Genomic DNA, 15,453 nt, shown 5'->3' with positions numbered 1-15,453 from the left:
AAAGTGCTATCCTTCCAGAAACGGCAGCGATGGCTGCGGGTTGCAGCAAAACGTTTACCTCCAAGTACGAGGAGGAACTGTACTACGACGTGGAGTACGAAGAGTTTTGTAAAAACTTTGAATTTTCGGTGAGTGAAGAAGTACCACTGCGTTTGTTTCTTTGTAGCGTAGAAGAAAGAAACAATTGGCACCGCTTCGGATGGGTTTGCGTAATCACTGTTTGGTGGGATTTTCTTTTGTTGTGCCAGAATTCATCAACCTGTTGGATATGCAACGGATACTACGGATCGAGCTACGGGGAACCGCTGTGCGGTACGTGCCATTCTTTTATTTTCCCCAACCACCCGAACGGAGAAGCCGAGGGTCTGGTGACGGAGGTGTCGGACGATGAGGATTCCGGCAACGACGAACCGCCCGAGAACGGTTCGGAAGCGAAGGACCGCTCGGACGACGATCCGGGATTTGACGACTTGGAACGACCGCGGCCTTCGGCACCGCGCAATCTGAATCAGTATTTGGATATGCTGTCGCAGCCGCGCGAATCGGACGAATCGCACCAACAGATCTGTGCCCTGCCCGTCGAAGTGTTGCTATCGATATTTTCGTACCTCGACGATTTGTCGCTGTGGAACGCGAGCGTGGTGTGCAAGCAGTGGAAGCGAATACTGGAGGTGCACATACCGCAGCAGATGTGGAAGAAGTACACCAAGGAACGCTGGCCACTGTTTCAGCAGATTTCAACCATTCCCAACTGGCTACATGTAAGTAGGCGTTGGGGTATGAAAACTTGATGAAATGGAATAACGTACTTGATTTCTTTCATGCTAGATGTACGGTGCTCTGATGAATTCCTGTTTCTGTCGCACCTGCCTCATTCAGATGGCACTCAAAACGCCAATGCGAGGCCGGGTGAACCACATCCGGGCCAACCGGCTCCGTGGTGACATCCGTTCGCTCGATCTCGATGCAACCGAGGGTATCGATGCGGTCGCGCTAGACAATCAGCTGTTCCACTGGCAGGCGTCCATTCTTGGGCCCGCCGGTAGCCCGTACGAGGGTGGCAAGTTTTTCCTCTACATCATTATACCCCCTTCGTACCCGATGCTACCACCGCAGGTACGGTTTCTCACGAAAATCGTTCACCCGAACGTGTCGCGCCATGGTGACGTTGGAATCGATATCATTCAGCACAACTGGTCTTTGGCGCTGACCATCTCGAAGCTGCTCCTTTCCGTACAAAGTCTTTTGACGGATCCATTCACCCAGGTAATCAAGCATAGCCGCGAGTTAATTACACCCCCCTCAAACATAATGTACACTTTCTTTTTTAACAGATTTGCATGGAACCGGAACTGGGACGTATGTACGAAAACGATAGACCAAAGTTTGAAGCGCTCGCGCGACGTTGGACGTGGAAGTACGCCATGTATGAAGTGTTACCACCACTGGAAGGACTCACATAGATACGGATTCGGCTGCGGGCCGGTTTTTCCGAATGGAATATTTTCTTCGATGTTCGTGAAACATGCTTGCACATTGCGCATAGCCATTCCCTCCTCTGGGTGTGATGTTTAGATTTTTGTTTGCCATCTGGGGGAAACAGCACAAATCTGTAGGTGGTACCATACAGAACGGTACCATCGTCTTTGGTTTCCCTGAAATATTGCTATAATTGTGCGCTTGGTAGTCTGCACTGCTTCTCTACGTTCCTTTAGTTACGGATGATTTATTTAAAAAAAATATTCTTCAGCCCAGTAAACCTTTCTATGTAGGTCATTAAATTATTACTATTGCTCAATCCATCGCAATGTATATTTTTGGATCCCTGTTTAACGAACTTGACTGCCCTAGCCATGGCAGACGTAAATCAATGCACATTTCACAGATAGAAATCTTTTTTCGATCTAGAAGGCATGGCATACACGAAGTTTACGAATAGAAGAGGCTTTTGCTTGACATATTCGAGTTACTGCAGTCGGCGGTGCGAGGAATTCCGTTCGTGCGGAACGTTTTCCAACATCCTTATCAAATTTATTGTTTCCAACCTTTGCAGCGCAACGGTAGACGACACGGTCACAAGATTGTGAGTATAGTACACAATAAGACGCGGTATTAACCTAGTGAAAGGAAAACTTGTATACATTACACCCTCAAACAGCAGTAGGAGAGTAGGGAAAGGACACGGCTGACAATTCCCTCGGTATATTCGATCCATTCCCATGTGGGTTTTTGATAATAAATAACAAATAAGTCGACCGAGACAACATGACACCCCTTACCATCAACCACTTTTTGTACATTGATTCAATTTAGTTTTTTTTTATTTGTTTTATACTTCGATTTCACATTATCTAACAGTTTTTGCAGTTCCCCTTCACTACCGCCATTTATGATCACCCGTTCAGTGGGTCAATTTGGTAGGATAAGTTTCATTGCGGGTCGGTTCACTGTCCGGGAATGAATTTTGCTCTAGTACCGGGTCGCGTCGTGTATATCCTTCGAGGGACACGTTTATCATTTTAAGGGCGTGTTGGAATAAGATTGGGGAAAAAGAGTGGGCAATATTGTACACACCCATCGGGGGGGATTAAAGGTCCCACAACGGGCTTGGTTTTGGTTTTGGCTTTTCGTTTCCATTTCATACTGAAATTACAACCCAACCGTGTACCTCCATCGGAGGTACATTTCCTGGACGAAGCGCACAACGACAGAAAAAGAGAGAGAGAAAAGAGGTACGCACGGGGTATTGATGCTCTCGCTTTAGACGATCGTTTCCGCTGACCCGAAGACGGTAAATATGAGCCACCCGAAGGTGTTAATAGCGGCGGCCGTACTGAAAACGGCCGACCAGGATTGAGTTAGTTCGAGAATGTGCCCCGCCAGGTACACACCGAGGAAGCCCGGTATCGCACCGACCGTGTTCATTAACCCGAACACACTCCCCGAGTGGCTGGGGGCTAAATCCTGCGGGTTCACCGTCACCGCACTGTTGTGGAATCCCGAAAGACCTAAAAATGAAGAGCCATAATTTTTTCGGGCTCGAAATTGTTGGTGGTTTGCGTTTCTTACCGATTATAATTGACATGCACGTTAGTGCCATATTAAAATCTTGCGTCCGGCACATGGCAAACAGGGCACAGTTTTGCCCCAGAAAGCATATACTCTGGACGACCTTCCGAATTCGGGTGAGGGTCCACTGCTTGGCTAGCAGATGTTCCGTAAGCAGTTTTCCTACGAAAGTTACCGGCGGAAGTGCCAGCCAGGGAATCATATTGACCACCCAACCCTGTAACGAGAAATCACTTGTTAGAAATATACCTTTTCCGATGGCTACTGGGTTGAGGGGCTTACCTTTGCTTGTGGGAAATTTTCGTGAAAGTACGTCGGTAACCACGAAAGTAGTACAAAGAAACAATTCATCTCGCAGGCGTGCGCCAGAACGCAGGCCCAGAAGGAACCCCGCTCGAACAGGCGCAACCAAGGGACGGTTTCGGGCGTACCGAGCTTCGAGTACATCCGGCTCGGCATGGAAATGTTGATGATCCGGCTCCGATCGGACGCCATCGTGTAGTAGCGCAGGAAGAGTGTCCACGCGAGTCCAAGGAATCCGATCACCCGGAAGGCCGTCGGCCACCCGAAGTAGTCGAGTATGAACGAACCGAGGATGCCGGTTAGGAGTGTCCCGAGGGCCGAGCCGGAAGTGAGTATGCTGAAAAAACTGGCTCGCTCCGACGCGCTCAGGTTTTGACTAGTGATGCTGATCATGCTGGGAAAGTGGACGCCCTGGCAGGCGCCATTGATTATCCTAATGGTTACTATGAACGGGATAGAGTAGGACGCGAACAGCGACGACGAGGTGATTATGTTCGGCATCCAGAAGGTGATCAGTGACCACCCGATGGCGGCCAGCAGTATCACTTTTTGGCCACCGAACTTGTCGCTAAGGTAGCCGCCAAGCACCTGCGTCAACGTGTAGCCCCAGAAGAACGAACTGAGCACCGTCCCGGAGTCGGTTTTGCTCCACTTCCGCTCGGCCGCCACGGCCGGTACGAGCAGTGGCATGGTGGTGCGGGTGGAGTACAACATGCAGGTGCCAGTGATGAGCGTCAGAAACCAGGTCCGTTTTTCGTTCCTACAACGAACAGAAAGGAGTGGTGAAGATAAAACGACGCAGAGTTCGGTGCAACCACGCTGTTCCATACCTGGTCCATATACTCTGGCCATCGGTAAGATCGCGCAGGAAGGAATATTTTAGCTTTTCCTCCATCATTTGGGCAACGTTTTGCACTCCGGTGGTAGGAAAACCTCCGCGCTGACGTGTTGTAGGTAACTCTCTCTAAAACCAAAACGGCCTGTTCGAAGAAAGAACGGCTGCGACTACTTTCCGGATTGCTGTTAGCCTCTATCGACACTGCTGCAGCATCTTAAGTGTGATGTGTGTTTTTGGTTGATGAGAAACTAAAAACTATCCCGCACGGCCGTTTATTTACAGAGGTTTTTCGCGTTCGTTTTACTTCGCACACCAATTCGGTGCGAAAGAAATTTGTAAATAAACGCTGCTTGAAGCTGCAGTAGCGATGGGGTCTTCACATTGCACCCAGCTAGCTCGTGGCGTTCCTTTTACAAGCGATCAACTGAACCCATTGTTGGAAAATTAAACTTATACCAAAATGCAAGCTGTTGATTGTAGATTTAATTTCAACAAATGTATGTAGATATTTAATTGTTAGCTAATTTTGAGATTCCTTAAATTCTCTTATATTTTATTGTTTATAGTGAAACCTAATTCCGGATCATTTAGTACTCGTTTGGTCATGTCCATCCCTACAATCAGCTGTCTGAAGGTGAAGGAATTTTTAAAAGGTCTATGTTTATATTAAATGCTACAAAGATTTAACGAAAGTCGTTGGACATTTAAATTTTAAAGCGTATTTTACAAGAAAAACACTATTTTCACTATTCACTATAAAAACACTATTTATTACACTATTTTACTCAGTTGAATGCATAATTACTTTTTCGAGAGCTTCTCATTGGATTCTTATTACTGTTCATCAAAAGCAAATATACAATACTGCACAAAACATTACCACAAGTTCATATAAATTATAAACACAGTTTTTTGCAACCCAATCTTTCGTTGGTGCGTTTACAGAGCTGATTATATACATCAGAAATGTATCCATCCAATCGTGAATTAATTGACCTTTGCTTTGATTGCCTGTACTTTGCAAACAGGAATAACTCTCTGTGTGGTTATTTTAAAAATAGGGTTTTAAAAATCTTGACCCTCAATCGATGCTTTAAAGGTCACGACGAGTACTTCGTGTAAAAACAAAACATACCCAGCATTTAACCAACCCCGAGAAAGAGCATCCACCAACCAGATCGATTAGTGCTGTAAACAGATATGCAATTTAAATGTTGGCAAGGACATCGTCGGTGGTAAGCAAAACGTGTTGGCCTGCAGCATTCCAGATAATTCAATTGATCGTCTCTCGCATTCGATGCCACCTGCCAGCGTACCAACCTTGCAGCTATATATTTCTGCAACCCGAAACGTGGTCAACCTTCCGCCGTTTCGTATTTCGAAGGGTCGAGCAACGCGCCGGGACATCCATCCGGTGACCTCGCGTTCTGGTTTACGCATGACTGCAGCTGTCAGGGCCGATTGCCGGCGCGGGCAGCGGAAGTGCAAAAGGAAAAACTTATTTATGGCCACCGATGCCCGCGCCGGCATCGGTTTCCGATCCCGGGTTAGCCCGAGCCTTGCCTGGCCCCCGTGAATGGCAGGTGTCCGATGCAGATGACCTCCTATCCCCTTCCGAAACGGTGGGGTGTGTCACCTTTGTCGGAATGGATGGAAAGTGCATCGCATTCGGTGTTGTTGGCCCTCGCCCTCTCCATCTCGCTCCGCCGGGACGTGCATCCGGGCCGCCCGAGTTCATAACATATTTGTTGATGGTTCCCCCTCGGCATGCTGCCATTGTGTGCGGGAGTTGATTTATGAACGTATCGTTTGTCAGGGTGACCGGTGCCAGGCGCGCGCTACTATTTGCCGGAAGGCCCTCGTCTGCGGCCAGGATCGGGTTTGTGTTGGACGTCAGGCGTCACCGGAATCGGATAGATAAACTTCACCCGTTGCACCAGAGAATGGCCAGAATCGGAAGGGATGGAATGTCCTGAAAACGGGTATTACGTACGGAATGCTTATCGCCATCGCTTTGGATTAAGCACGAAATGGGGGGTTTTTCCCGAGCTACCACATAAGTGCCGAAGGGGGAAAGTAACGGAGGGACATCTCCGAACGTCCCGGTCCCGGTTGATGAGGACGAATTGACACTCGTTTACTCGGTTGGCGAAGGCATAACCTCACATTTACCAGCCTGCGCGTGGACCGCCAATTACTAACCTCACTTTCGGTTGGCCGTTGTCAAAAAAAGATCCGAATCAGGCCACTGTCGCTTACCACCGCAGCCAGGGCATGCCATTAATTTGCAACAAATTCCATTTGTCGGCCAAAGGTGTTGTTGCATGATAATTTATGATTACGGGTTGAAGCGAGGGGGGCGGGCTACTCCCCGAGAACACTCCCGAGCAATGCTTTCCACTTACTTTGCACCAAACTAACACCCCCACCCTCCCCCACCATTGTTCCCCCAGCTGGAATGTCGGAAAACTCTCCGCTTCCCTCGGATGGTTGTGGGAATAAAGAAGGGGAAAAGCGTCCCCAAAGCCTTGCCGGAGGAATGCCTTTGTTTAATATGCAAAGCCAAAGGCGACATGGTACCGGCGGGAGGGGGAGGGGCGCTTTAGAAAAGACCGTCGCGTGCCACAAGGGGGAAATGATTTATTAGGAGGAGAAGAAATTTGTTCGCAAATGAAACAGAGATTACCCGGGAACGGGTTTTAGAGGGTGGTCGGTTTGCGCCACGTGGGCAAGTTTGAAAGTTTTAAAGTGGACTTGATGGGAAGCAAACACGTTTGGGGTGGTGGTGGTGGAGATTCTGCAGTCATTTGTTACTCGATGTATTCTGAAAGTTGTAGGCAATGTTATTTGAAGGGACGATTTATTTGTTATTCAGTACAAAACTCTAAAAATATCACTGAGCTTGTGAGGGTCGGTTTGAATTTTTATTTTATGTTATGTTTAATTAGTTTTTCTGGGAAAAATTTGAAAGTCTCTACTTTACATCCGAATATCATTAGTAAAAAGTTTAAAAAGAACTCTTATTTTGTCACTGAAATCATTTTGAATGTTTATAAAATTGCGTACTTGCCGTTTTGTACTTGATGCCACAGTGTTGTTACATAATTTTAAATCCATACTCTTTTCATTTAAAAGTATTTCATCACCATCATCATTCGAAAAATGGGAGAAAAAGTACTGAAAACCAGCCTGACAGGAAAACATTAGACGAAATTCATGACCTTTTGTTTTATTATAAAATATTACCGAGCTGCGTTCGGTCAAATCATTCATGCAAACCTCGTTTCCTGTTTCTTGTTCGGCATTTGCCTTTTTACTCTTACTCTTTCTCTCCCTCTCTCTCATCGAAAAATACCTCTAATCCACCAAGGAGTCCGAACAAACAGAGCGGCCACACCACTGCCAGAGTTAACAAATTAATTAATTTGAAAAGCCAAAAGTTTTCCCATTTTCTTCTCATGGCAACCATGCATCATCATTATCATTATCATCATCATCATCATCATCATCGCTAGGCGGCGTGATCAACAACAGCATCATCATGCATGGAGCCAAACATTGCGACGCTTCGTTTTGCGAGTAAAATTTATGCGATGAGGATGGTGTTGGCTCGGTTTTTCCGCATTTCGCGTGGAAAGTTGGATAGCGCATTCTTTTTTACACCCCGCGGAATTTGAATGTGGAGCTTTTGAAAGCGTAGAGCCCCAGCTAAAGGGGTGTCGATGAGTGTTTTTCCCGCTGGAGTGTTTGGCACGGTTTTACAGTCGGATTACTCTGGAGTATCGGTGGAGGTTGTGTAAAGGTGATGAATAAATTTGCAGGTCTATTTACGTTCAGTCGTGCGGCGTCATTACAGACGGTTAAAAAGAAATATATGAGTACATCGTGATGACAACAAGTTCCAACAGCGTGTAGCAGCATCGACCGATCTAATGATATCATTTCCAGTCTACCGCAGGGCACCTTTCAGATGAGCGGATTAGTTGGGAACATATTTTAATTGCATGTGGAAAATATGAAATAAAACGCGACCATCTAGCGCTAGAAAAAAGATTGAGAAAAATAAGAAAAACAACATAAATAGAAAGCAGCACGCCACATGAAAAGCGGGCAATTTGAGGTAACTTATTGCGTTTGTGGTGCGTTCCATTTCCATCCCTCCGCGAGCAGGTTGCCTATTTTCCGGTGTCCGGCTGCCTAAAAGGTCGAGTGGCAAAGGGGAGAAGTGAATAGCTGCTTTGTTTGTCGCTATGAATTGCATACCGGTTATTTATGGGCTTCCGAACAGCATCGTCCGTATCCATTGGGGACCAAACGGACCTTGTGTATTTGCAGCAGGCGGTGCCCCTATAGCTTTGGTTGAATGGCGAAGTGATTGGTAGCCCGTGGTGACCACAACGAGGTGAAAAGCTTCATTTTCCTGCAGTGGAGCGTATTGCACAAACGCAAACTGTCATTTCCTGTTTACCGAAAACGTATTTTTGGGGTTAAGTACGTGCCACTTTGCATTTTCATTACATTTTCATACGGAAATAATGCCTTCAAATATATCAAATTTGATAAAAGGAGGAGATAAATCAATTTACAAATGTAATAACTAAGTGACGCAATAAATTGTCTAGATAAATTATATTTTCTACTTTACAATATCTAGATTGTTTCATTTTTCGCTTCTTGAAATAGAACTTTGGGTATGTTAACACAGAAGAAAGATTTTTTATTATTTTGCTTTTTAAATTTATCGTCCCCCCAAATAACTCTATTGAAGAAGAGATGAAATTTATGGATAATTGAATTCACAAAACTTCGCATGACACATCGTTGAGAGCGTATGTTTTTCCGCAGCCAAAAAAACGGGAACAAAGTGTAGAAAGTGAAAGAACGTCCTCCGCAAGTAGCTGACTCGCCGGAATGCAGACTTTTGCAAGCGGGGGCAAAACTGCATCGGGCGAAGGTTACACCGAAGGTGGAAAATCCGTGCCGCGCAAGAAAAACGACACCGAAAATCCCACGACCACATGCTGGCGGCTCCACTTATCCACTGTCCTGGGCAGGTCGTTGGTTGACGCTAATGCAGTATTTATTCAAATCACCATCACTTCACCATCTTAACTACTTTCTTCGCCACAAGAACTCCCTAGGGGGGGGGGGGGGGGGGGGGAGGTTGAAGAGGGAAACCGAAGCAAGTGGCCAAGCGAGCGCAAGTTTTCGTGTTTCGCCCAGCAGGATGCAGCTGCATCGCTTTCCTCGGGGCGCGTGAGAGTTGACAAAGTTCCACTTCCTGCCAGCGATTATCGCTCTCGTAATAATAATAATAATCATCGTCTCGGTGGAAATCCATTTTCCCCGTCGTCGTCGTCGTCGCCGTCGTTCGCTGACTGCCGGACGCAAAAGCAATTTCCACCGTCGTTGACGTCTTCTTGCCCACTGCGGTGGGTGTTTGTGGGTGGGGAAACTGGCGTAGGCGCGCGTGAGAAAAAAAAAATAAAAGGGAACCAACGGTAATTCGAATGAGAAATGGTGCGGAGATGAGCTAGGCGAAATGGGCGGCCACCAAAGGAGCGGGGAAAACAACGGGTAGAAAAGGAAATGAGAAAGGGACGGGGGAGAATGAGGAGAAACGAACGAGCCCCACCGATGGTTGGGGACAAAAAATCCTATTCGGACGCGTTCGGTCGTAAGAAAAAACTATCTCCGGGAAACTCACGGTGATGACTTAATTTTCCTCCCCCTCCCAGGTTGGTTTCTTTAGGTGGGGAGAGGAAGACAAGGAGGAGGAGCCGGGAAGGTGGGTTGTGGATGTTAAATAGCTTCGTCCAGAAATCTGAGCGGCAATGTTTCGGTCGATGGTGGACGACATCCATCGCAACAAAGGTGAAAAGCAAGCGAAGTGTTAGTGCGTAGATATGAGTTTTTCCTCATGGCACAGAAACGAGGGACTAATTAGCTCAATCCGAACGTTTATTTAGTTGTTTATTATTGAAGTCACCAACAAAATAGTGAATTTTGGCATAAAAACAGAACTCAATATTTTTGCAACAGTTGATAAAGTTTCTCAAGGATATTTCCACCATTTCTATAATATATATTTTTCATTTTATATGACAACAATAAATTTTTCTTTTTATTATTTTTTTTTTTTAATTTTGTGTAGATTTAAAAGAAAATTTGCTTTGAATTTTTTTTTAAATACTGTTTGATGAGAGAAAAATCTCGTAGCGAGAAACTTTGAAAAACTCTGCTTTAACTTGTTCCCTGCTTCCATGATCTTTATTTATATTTCTTCGTTAAAATGTTTCATGAAATACAATGTTGCTAAAGGATAAACATTTAATTGCGCCATTCAGTCCCTTCAGGGGAGGAGTAAAAACTTGGAAAACAAACTTGACTTTCCTTTTTTTGTGCTTGTTTCGCTTGTTAGAAACTCGTGCGAAAGGAAACCCCCGTTCTTGTTGAATTTGCGAAGCGCAACCACGGTCAAGCACTGTCCAGCGGCTTTCCACCGGAATGTAAATGTCCCACCCCAACCGGCTAATTGTCGATGCAGTTTAACAACTCCCCTCCCCTCCTTCGCTCTGGCCCACTGTTTTGGACCCTACTTTTCGGTCGCACCTGAGTCCAATTTTCGACCGGGAGTGCAGCTTATTTACTTGTGGTGATTAACCTTGGGTAGGAGCCACCGAGGGAAAGTCATCTGGTGGGAAGCCATGAAAAGGCGGGGATGGGGAAAGGGAAACGAATAAAAACTGGCCAGATTTCGCCCCGGTCGGTGCCGGAAATTACGTCGGATTTCTCGGCAAGGATCACGATCGTGAATCTGTGGGCATCCATTGGCGCCCAGAGGAAAAACCCGGGGAAAGGGAAAGCGCTAGCCGCTTTGGTGTGTCGAAAGTTTAACAGCTGCGGAAAGATAAAAGTTCGGAGGGGGAAGAAAAACTCGGAACATGGAAAAATCGTCCGTCGGGTTGGGTTCGTTGGAATTTGGAATCTCGGAATCTTCAAAGACGGCGGACTTTTTTGTTCGAAAACGCGAGCCCCTCCACTCGGCTTTGTGGTTGGCTTAAGTGAAAGAAAATGAGCATTAAAAATTTATTTTTCTATAAATTTAATTACCATTCCCAGGAAAAGGGGCACTCAACCTGGGCCACCGGAGCCGCAACGTAGCAATCGACCAGCGGACAAGCGAAGGAAACTCCATGGAGAAAAAAGAAAAACCGCGACCAACGAAAAGCAAAGCCTACCGAAGGAGGCCGTGATTCGGCGAAAGAAGGAAAACTCAATGAAGAAAAGCGGGCGCGAAGGAAACTTTGTAGCGCAAAAGATCATCTTGACGCTTCGGTGGGGAAAGAGAGAGAGAGAGAGTGCGCGGGTGGTGGATGGGAAGAATGTTAGCGTGATCTTTTTCGCGATTTTCCTCCGGTTTCTCGGGTTATCCTTTTCGGCAGACACCGAGACGTCGCCCTTTTATGGAACCGTAAAGGAGGACCGTGTGGTGTGTTTTTTTTGTTGTTGCAAACCGGATTTTTCTTTTCCCCTCTCGCGCTCGCTCCCGAAAAGATTGTCGTGTCTTTTGGGTGGAAAAGTTTCGCCAGGAATTTAATTAAAAACTTTGTTTATTTTGAACTGTCGACGGGATCTTTCGGTGTATGATTGTTTGTGATGTTATTTTTTTTTTCTTCTGCGTCCAAGTATGCATGTGTGTGTGTATGCTCGGGGTGCGTCAGCTATCCGATGCAGACTGGAGGTTATTTGCTGCCAGCAAATGATTATGCGCTCTTTCGCCTCCTTACCGAGCGAGGATGCAGTTTTATCATTTCCGTTGGGCAATAGAAGACTTCTTAAGCTTCTGGAATGTCGGTGAGGGTTGTATTCTGAAAGCATTCCGAGGGAACGATTTGAGGAGAGTGAAAATGGAAATTGTTTGTTCATTTGGAAGAGGAATGCAAATAATACACGAATGAGTTGGCACATAGTTGGTCCGTTCTTTCCCTCAACAGGAGAGTTTCCTCATTTTTTTCACTTATCAAAGAAATGGGGAAAAACGAATCCCAAGGTGGTTTGAGAATCATTTGAAAATTTGTTTGTAGTGTAAATCAATACAATTATTTCTGTTTTCATGTTCAAGCTAAATGAAATTAATTACGATGCTTCATTTCAATCAAATTGTGAATTCAATTAAAACGATTTCCAATTACAGTTAAGATTTGATCATGCCACCATGCCTTATTCTTTTCTAAACAATTTTCCATCATCTGTTGCTTGCTCATAGCCAAAACCTTCCACAACGGGTTTTCCCGGGATTTCTTCGACGCACTTCATTAGTGTTTTGCGAATGCGATGCGAAAGATGATTGATCGAATTATGCGCTCCATCCTCCAACGTTCGCTAGATGGCGCACCTGTTCCAAGAAAACGCAGCGGAACTGCTCAAGAATTAGCGCACAGTTCGCCCGCTTCCACGCGGGTTCGGATAATTTATGTTATGAAAATTGACGGCCGGGTTCGGTTCCGGTTGGATTAAACTAATTTACCCTAATCAGTGCAAGGACCGCCGGCCGCCGTGGGAGGGGAGGGTGTAATAAACGTTCCCTTCGTACCGAGGAACGCGCCCCAAACCGTCCCCGAAGCCGTATCTGTCCATCTGTCAGCCGTCGGTGTGACCTCGGCCATTAATCTCGGGACTTACGTGACTTACGCGAGCCGAACCCAAGGCCCATTTAAGGGGAGGATAATTAATTTCGCTCGCCCGCCGTGGAAAAGGTTCCCTGAGAAGGGGGGAGGGGGGGGGGGGGGAGGGACGCGCTAATCAAACTTGCGACGTTGTTGCTTCATGCATAATTTACTAGATTGCTGTACTTTTACTTAGCGCAGCTTAAGGGGCGTGAGGTGTGCCGATCATCGCCCATAATGTCGGCAATATGTTTGTGGCAATTAATCCACCACGAGAGCATAAAGCTTGTGGCACAATGTGTGCGTAATTCAGCGTGCTTATTTATCAAATTGATCAAGTACACATACGTTACATTTTTTCTCATCTAGTTTGTTTTCTTCAAATATTTGACAAGCCTTTACATCAGCCATCTTTGATTTAACCTGTTTTTTAGTTTTTAGCACTTCACTTGATGTTTAAAGCGACAGAAATCAATCTTTTTTTCATACCACAACTAACCTTTGTCCGAAACCCGGAATGCATGTACTTTTTTCGACCTTTGCTTCAATTTGTACCGGTTTGCTTTCGCTTTCCATTTCCCACCACAGTTTGTTTTTTTTTTTTGTATTCGTGGGCGTCGGTGTGCAGAAATGAGCAGATTATAATCAGATAATAAATATTTATGAGCATGAAGAATCTCTCGCGGGTCCTGGCAACCTTTTTCCTCCCTGTGGAAACTGCACTGCCGGAAACCGAAACTGCACGAAAAGGGTGGAACGCGCCTGGCGGGCGCTGGATGGAGAGTCATTTTTATGTGTTTCCCCGTGGCTTACCGTTTCTTAGCAACCGTTCCGTTCACTCGACTCACGTTGCCGGGGTTCAGTTTTTTGTTTGTTTGTTTCTACCATGGGATTATGTTTACATTTACTGGGTTTTCCAAATGACGTAGTGCTTCATGTTTTGTCGGCAGTCGGCAATGCGCATTTTATTCATTGCCCTCCGCTCGTTATGATGAACAAGGATAATTGTTTTTTTTCTCTCCTCTCTTTAAATCTGCAAACGACCCCTCGGTCGTTTTATGGTCGCAAATTTTCCACATACGGAATGAAAAGGGAGTCCAAGGGCGCCAAAAGGAAACTTGCTCCGTCACCGGTGCTTACCGCGCAAATCAGCTTTATCTTGCCTGCTGCTGCTGTTGCTGCAGCAAAACTCACACTTCTCGAGCACTTTCCCCCCCACCCCCCTCCATATTTTCCTTTGCCGCTTCCGGGAAATGCTTCGGGCGGGAGCTTTGTAAGCTCGCGTGCCACTGCACGCCCGTCGCGCACTTGGAAAAGGCACGCCCCGGGAATGCGGCGAAAAGGGGAGAGCGTGCGAAGGATGGATTTATGTAGGACCCGTTGACAAATGTTTACCCATTGTATTGCAATAAATCGCATTTATCTTACTCGCGCTGGCGCGCCGGCGGGCGTAATTAAGACAATAAATGTACAATTAGCACGGTTCATAATTATGGTCGGATTTGTCATTTGTCGGTGCGTCGGCCTGCGAAGGAGATCGTGCGCAATAGGAACCGGTTGATAAGCGGCGGCTTTCCGCGTGGTGACAATATGTAATGGTGCGAATGATCGAACGACTTATTAGAGGGGAGGGTAAGTAAATTTAGAAAGGGTGAATATTAATTAGTTTTCATTGTAATACTCAATAAAGCATACTACTATCTATGGAAATAAAACGAAATAATGTAGTATAAAGTAACTCTTCTCCAATTTAAAATATGTGCCTGATCATATCAACTTCCTTTTGTAATAAACATTGCATTCACGGACAGTTTCGCAACGAATTTTCTCCCTGCTGTTTTTCCGTGAATTCCTGTTGCTAATTAGCACCACGATACAAAGGCGCGTACATCGCTCCAATACCATCGTAACACGTCAATCAGTAGCAAGATTGATTTTTATTTTAATTATCCTCCTTCATCTTTAGCGCAACATTCGGTTCAGAAAATGGTTCCGGGAAAATTCGCCCACCTCGCGCAACGGAGCCGTCCCATTACGTTTGCCAAATTAATAGCTGTTTGTATGTAATAATTATTTTTCCCGTCAATCGTTCTCCACCCACCACCCCCACCGGGGAGGATGAATCAGTTGTCCATTCCCTCGCCCCCTCTCTACCCCATCCCTTCGTTTTCGGTGAGTCATTGAACGATTCATGGATCGATCGATTGCGTTCGCCTGATGCGTTCCGGTCTTCTTTGTGGCGTTTCGCTTTCTTTTTTTACTCTATCACCATCGGCCTTGGGGACCGGGGAAAGCAATTTTCCTTTCGGTGGCAAGTTAATTGCCCGGAATAAAATATCGACGAGCACACGAGCGCGAGTTGTGTCGGCCGGCATGATGGAGGAGTTCTGCGGTCAGGTTAAGTTAATGATGCAAATTGTTGGCAACGGTTGAAGTTTGGTGTATTTTTCTTTCTTTTGGTGTATACCAACGGCAGGGTGAGAATGGGAGAAGGAGAGATGAAAGTGGGAAAAGTAAAATAAATAATATGACGAGCAGTTTTCGACAGGAATGCAAACAATCCGTCAGAAATGC

General features: G+C 45.9%; 2 protein-coding genes across 2 annotated transcripts; one reads left to right on the top strand and one right to left on the bottom strand.

The window, feature by feature from the left end:
* Window positions 1-9: 9 nt before the first annotated feature.
* Window positions 10-1,711, top strand: LOC131281069 (uncharacterized). Its single transcript, XM_058310322.1, has 4 exons — window positions 10-128; window positions 249-761; window positions 829-1,266; window positions 1,335-1,711. The coding sequence occupies exons 1-4, from the start codon at window positions 30-32 to the stop codon at window positions 1,461-1,463; spliced, it is 1,179 nt and encodes a 392-aa protein (XP_058166305.1). The 5' UTR covers window positions 10-29; the 3' UTR covers window positions 1,464-1,711.
* A 708-nt stretch (window positions 1,712-2,419) lies between these two features.
* LOC131289680 (voltage-gated purine nucleotide uniporter SLC17A9) lies at window positions 2,420-4,524 on the bottom strand. The gene is made up of 4 exons (XM_058318981.1): window positions 4,203-4,524; window positions 3,352-4,132; window positions 3,070-3,286; window positions 2,420-3,008 (listed from the first exon to the last, which is right to left on the bottom strand). Exons 1-4 carry the CDS (start codon window positions 4,268-4,270, stop codon window positions 2,761-2,763), a joined length of 1,314 nt encoding a protein of 437 aa, XP_058174964.1. The 5' UTR covers window positions 4,271-4,524; the 3' UTR covers window positions 2,420-2,760.
* Between the last annotated feature and the right edge of the window lie 10,929 nt (window positions 4,525-15,453).

Source organism: Anopheles ziemanni, chromosome 2 (genome assembly GCF_943734765.1).
Source record: "Anopheles ziemanni chromosome 2, idAnoZiCoDA_A2_x.2, whole genome shotgun sequence".
Classification (NCBI taxonomy): domain Eukaryota; kingdom Metazoa; phylum Arthropoda; class Insecta; order Diptera; family Culicidae; genus Anopheles; species Anopheles ziemanni.
The sequence above is the reverse complement of the archived record's forward strand: the minus strand, read 5'-3'. Positions and strand labels throughout refer to the sequence as shown.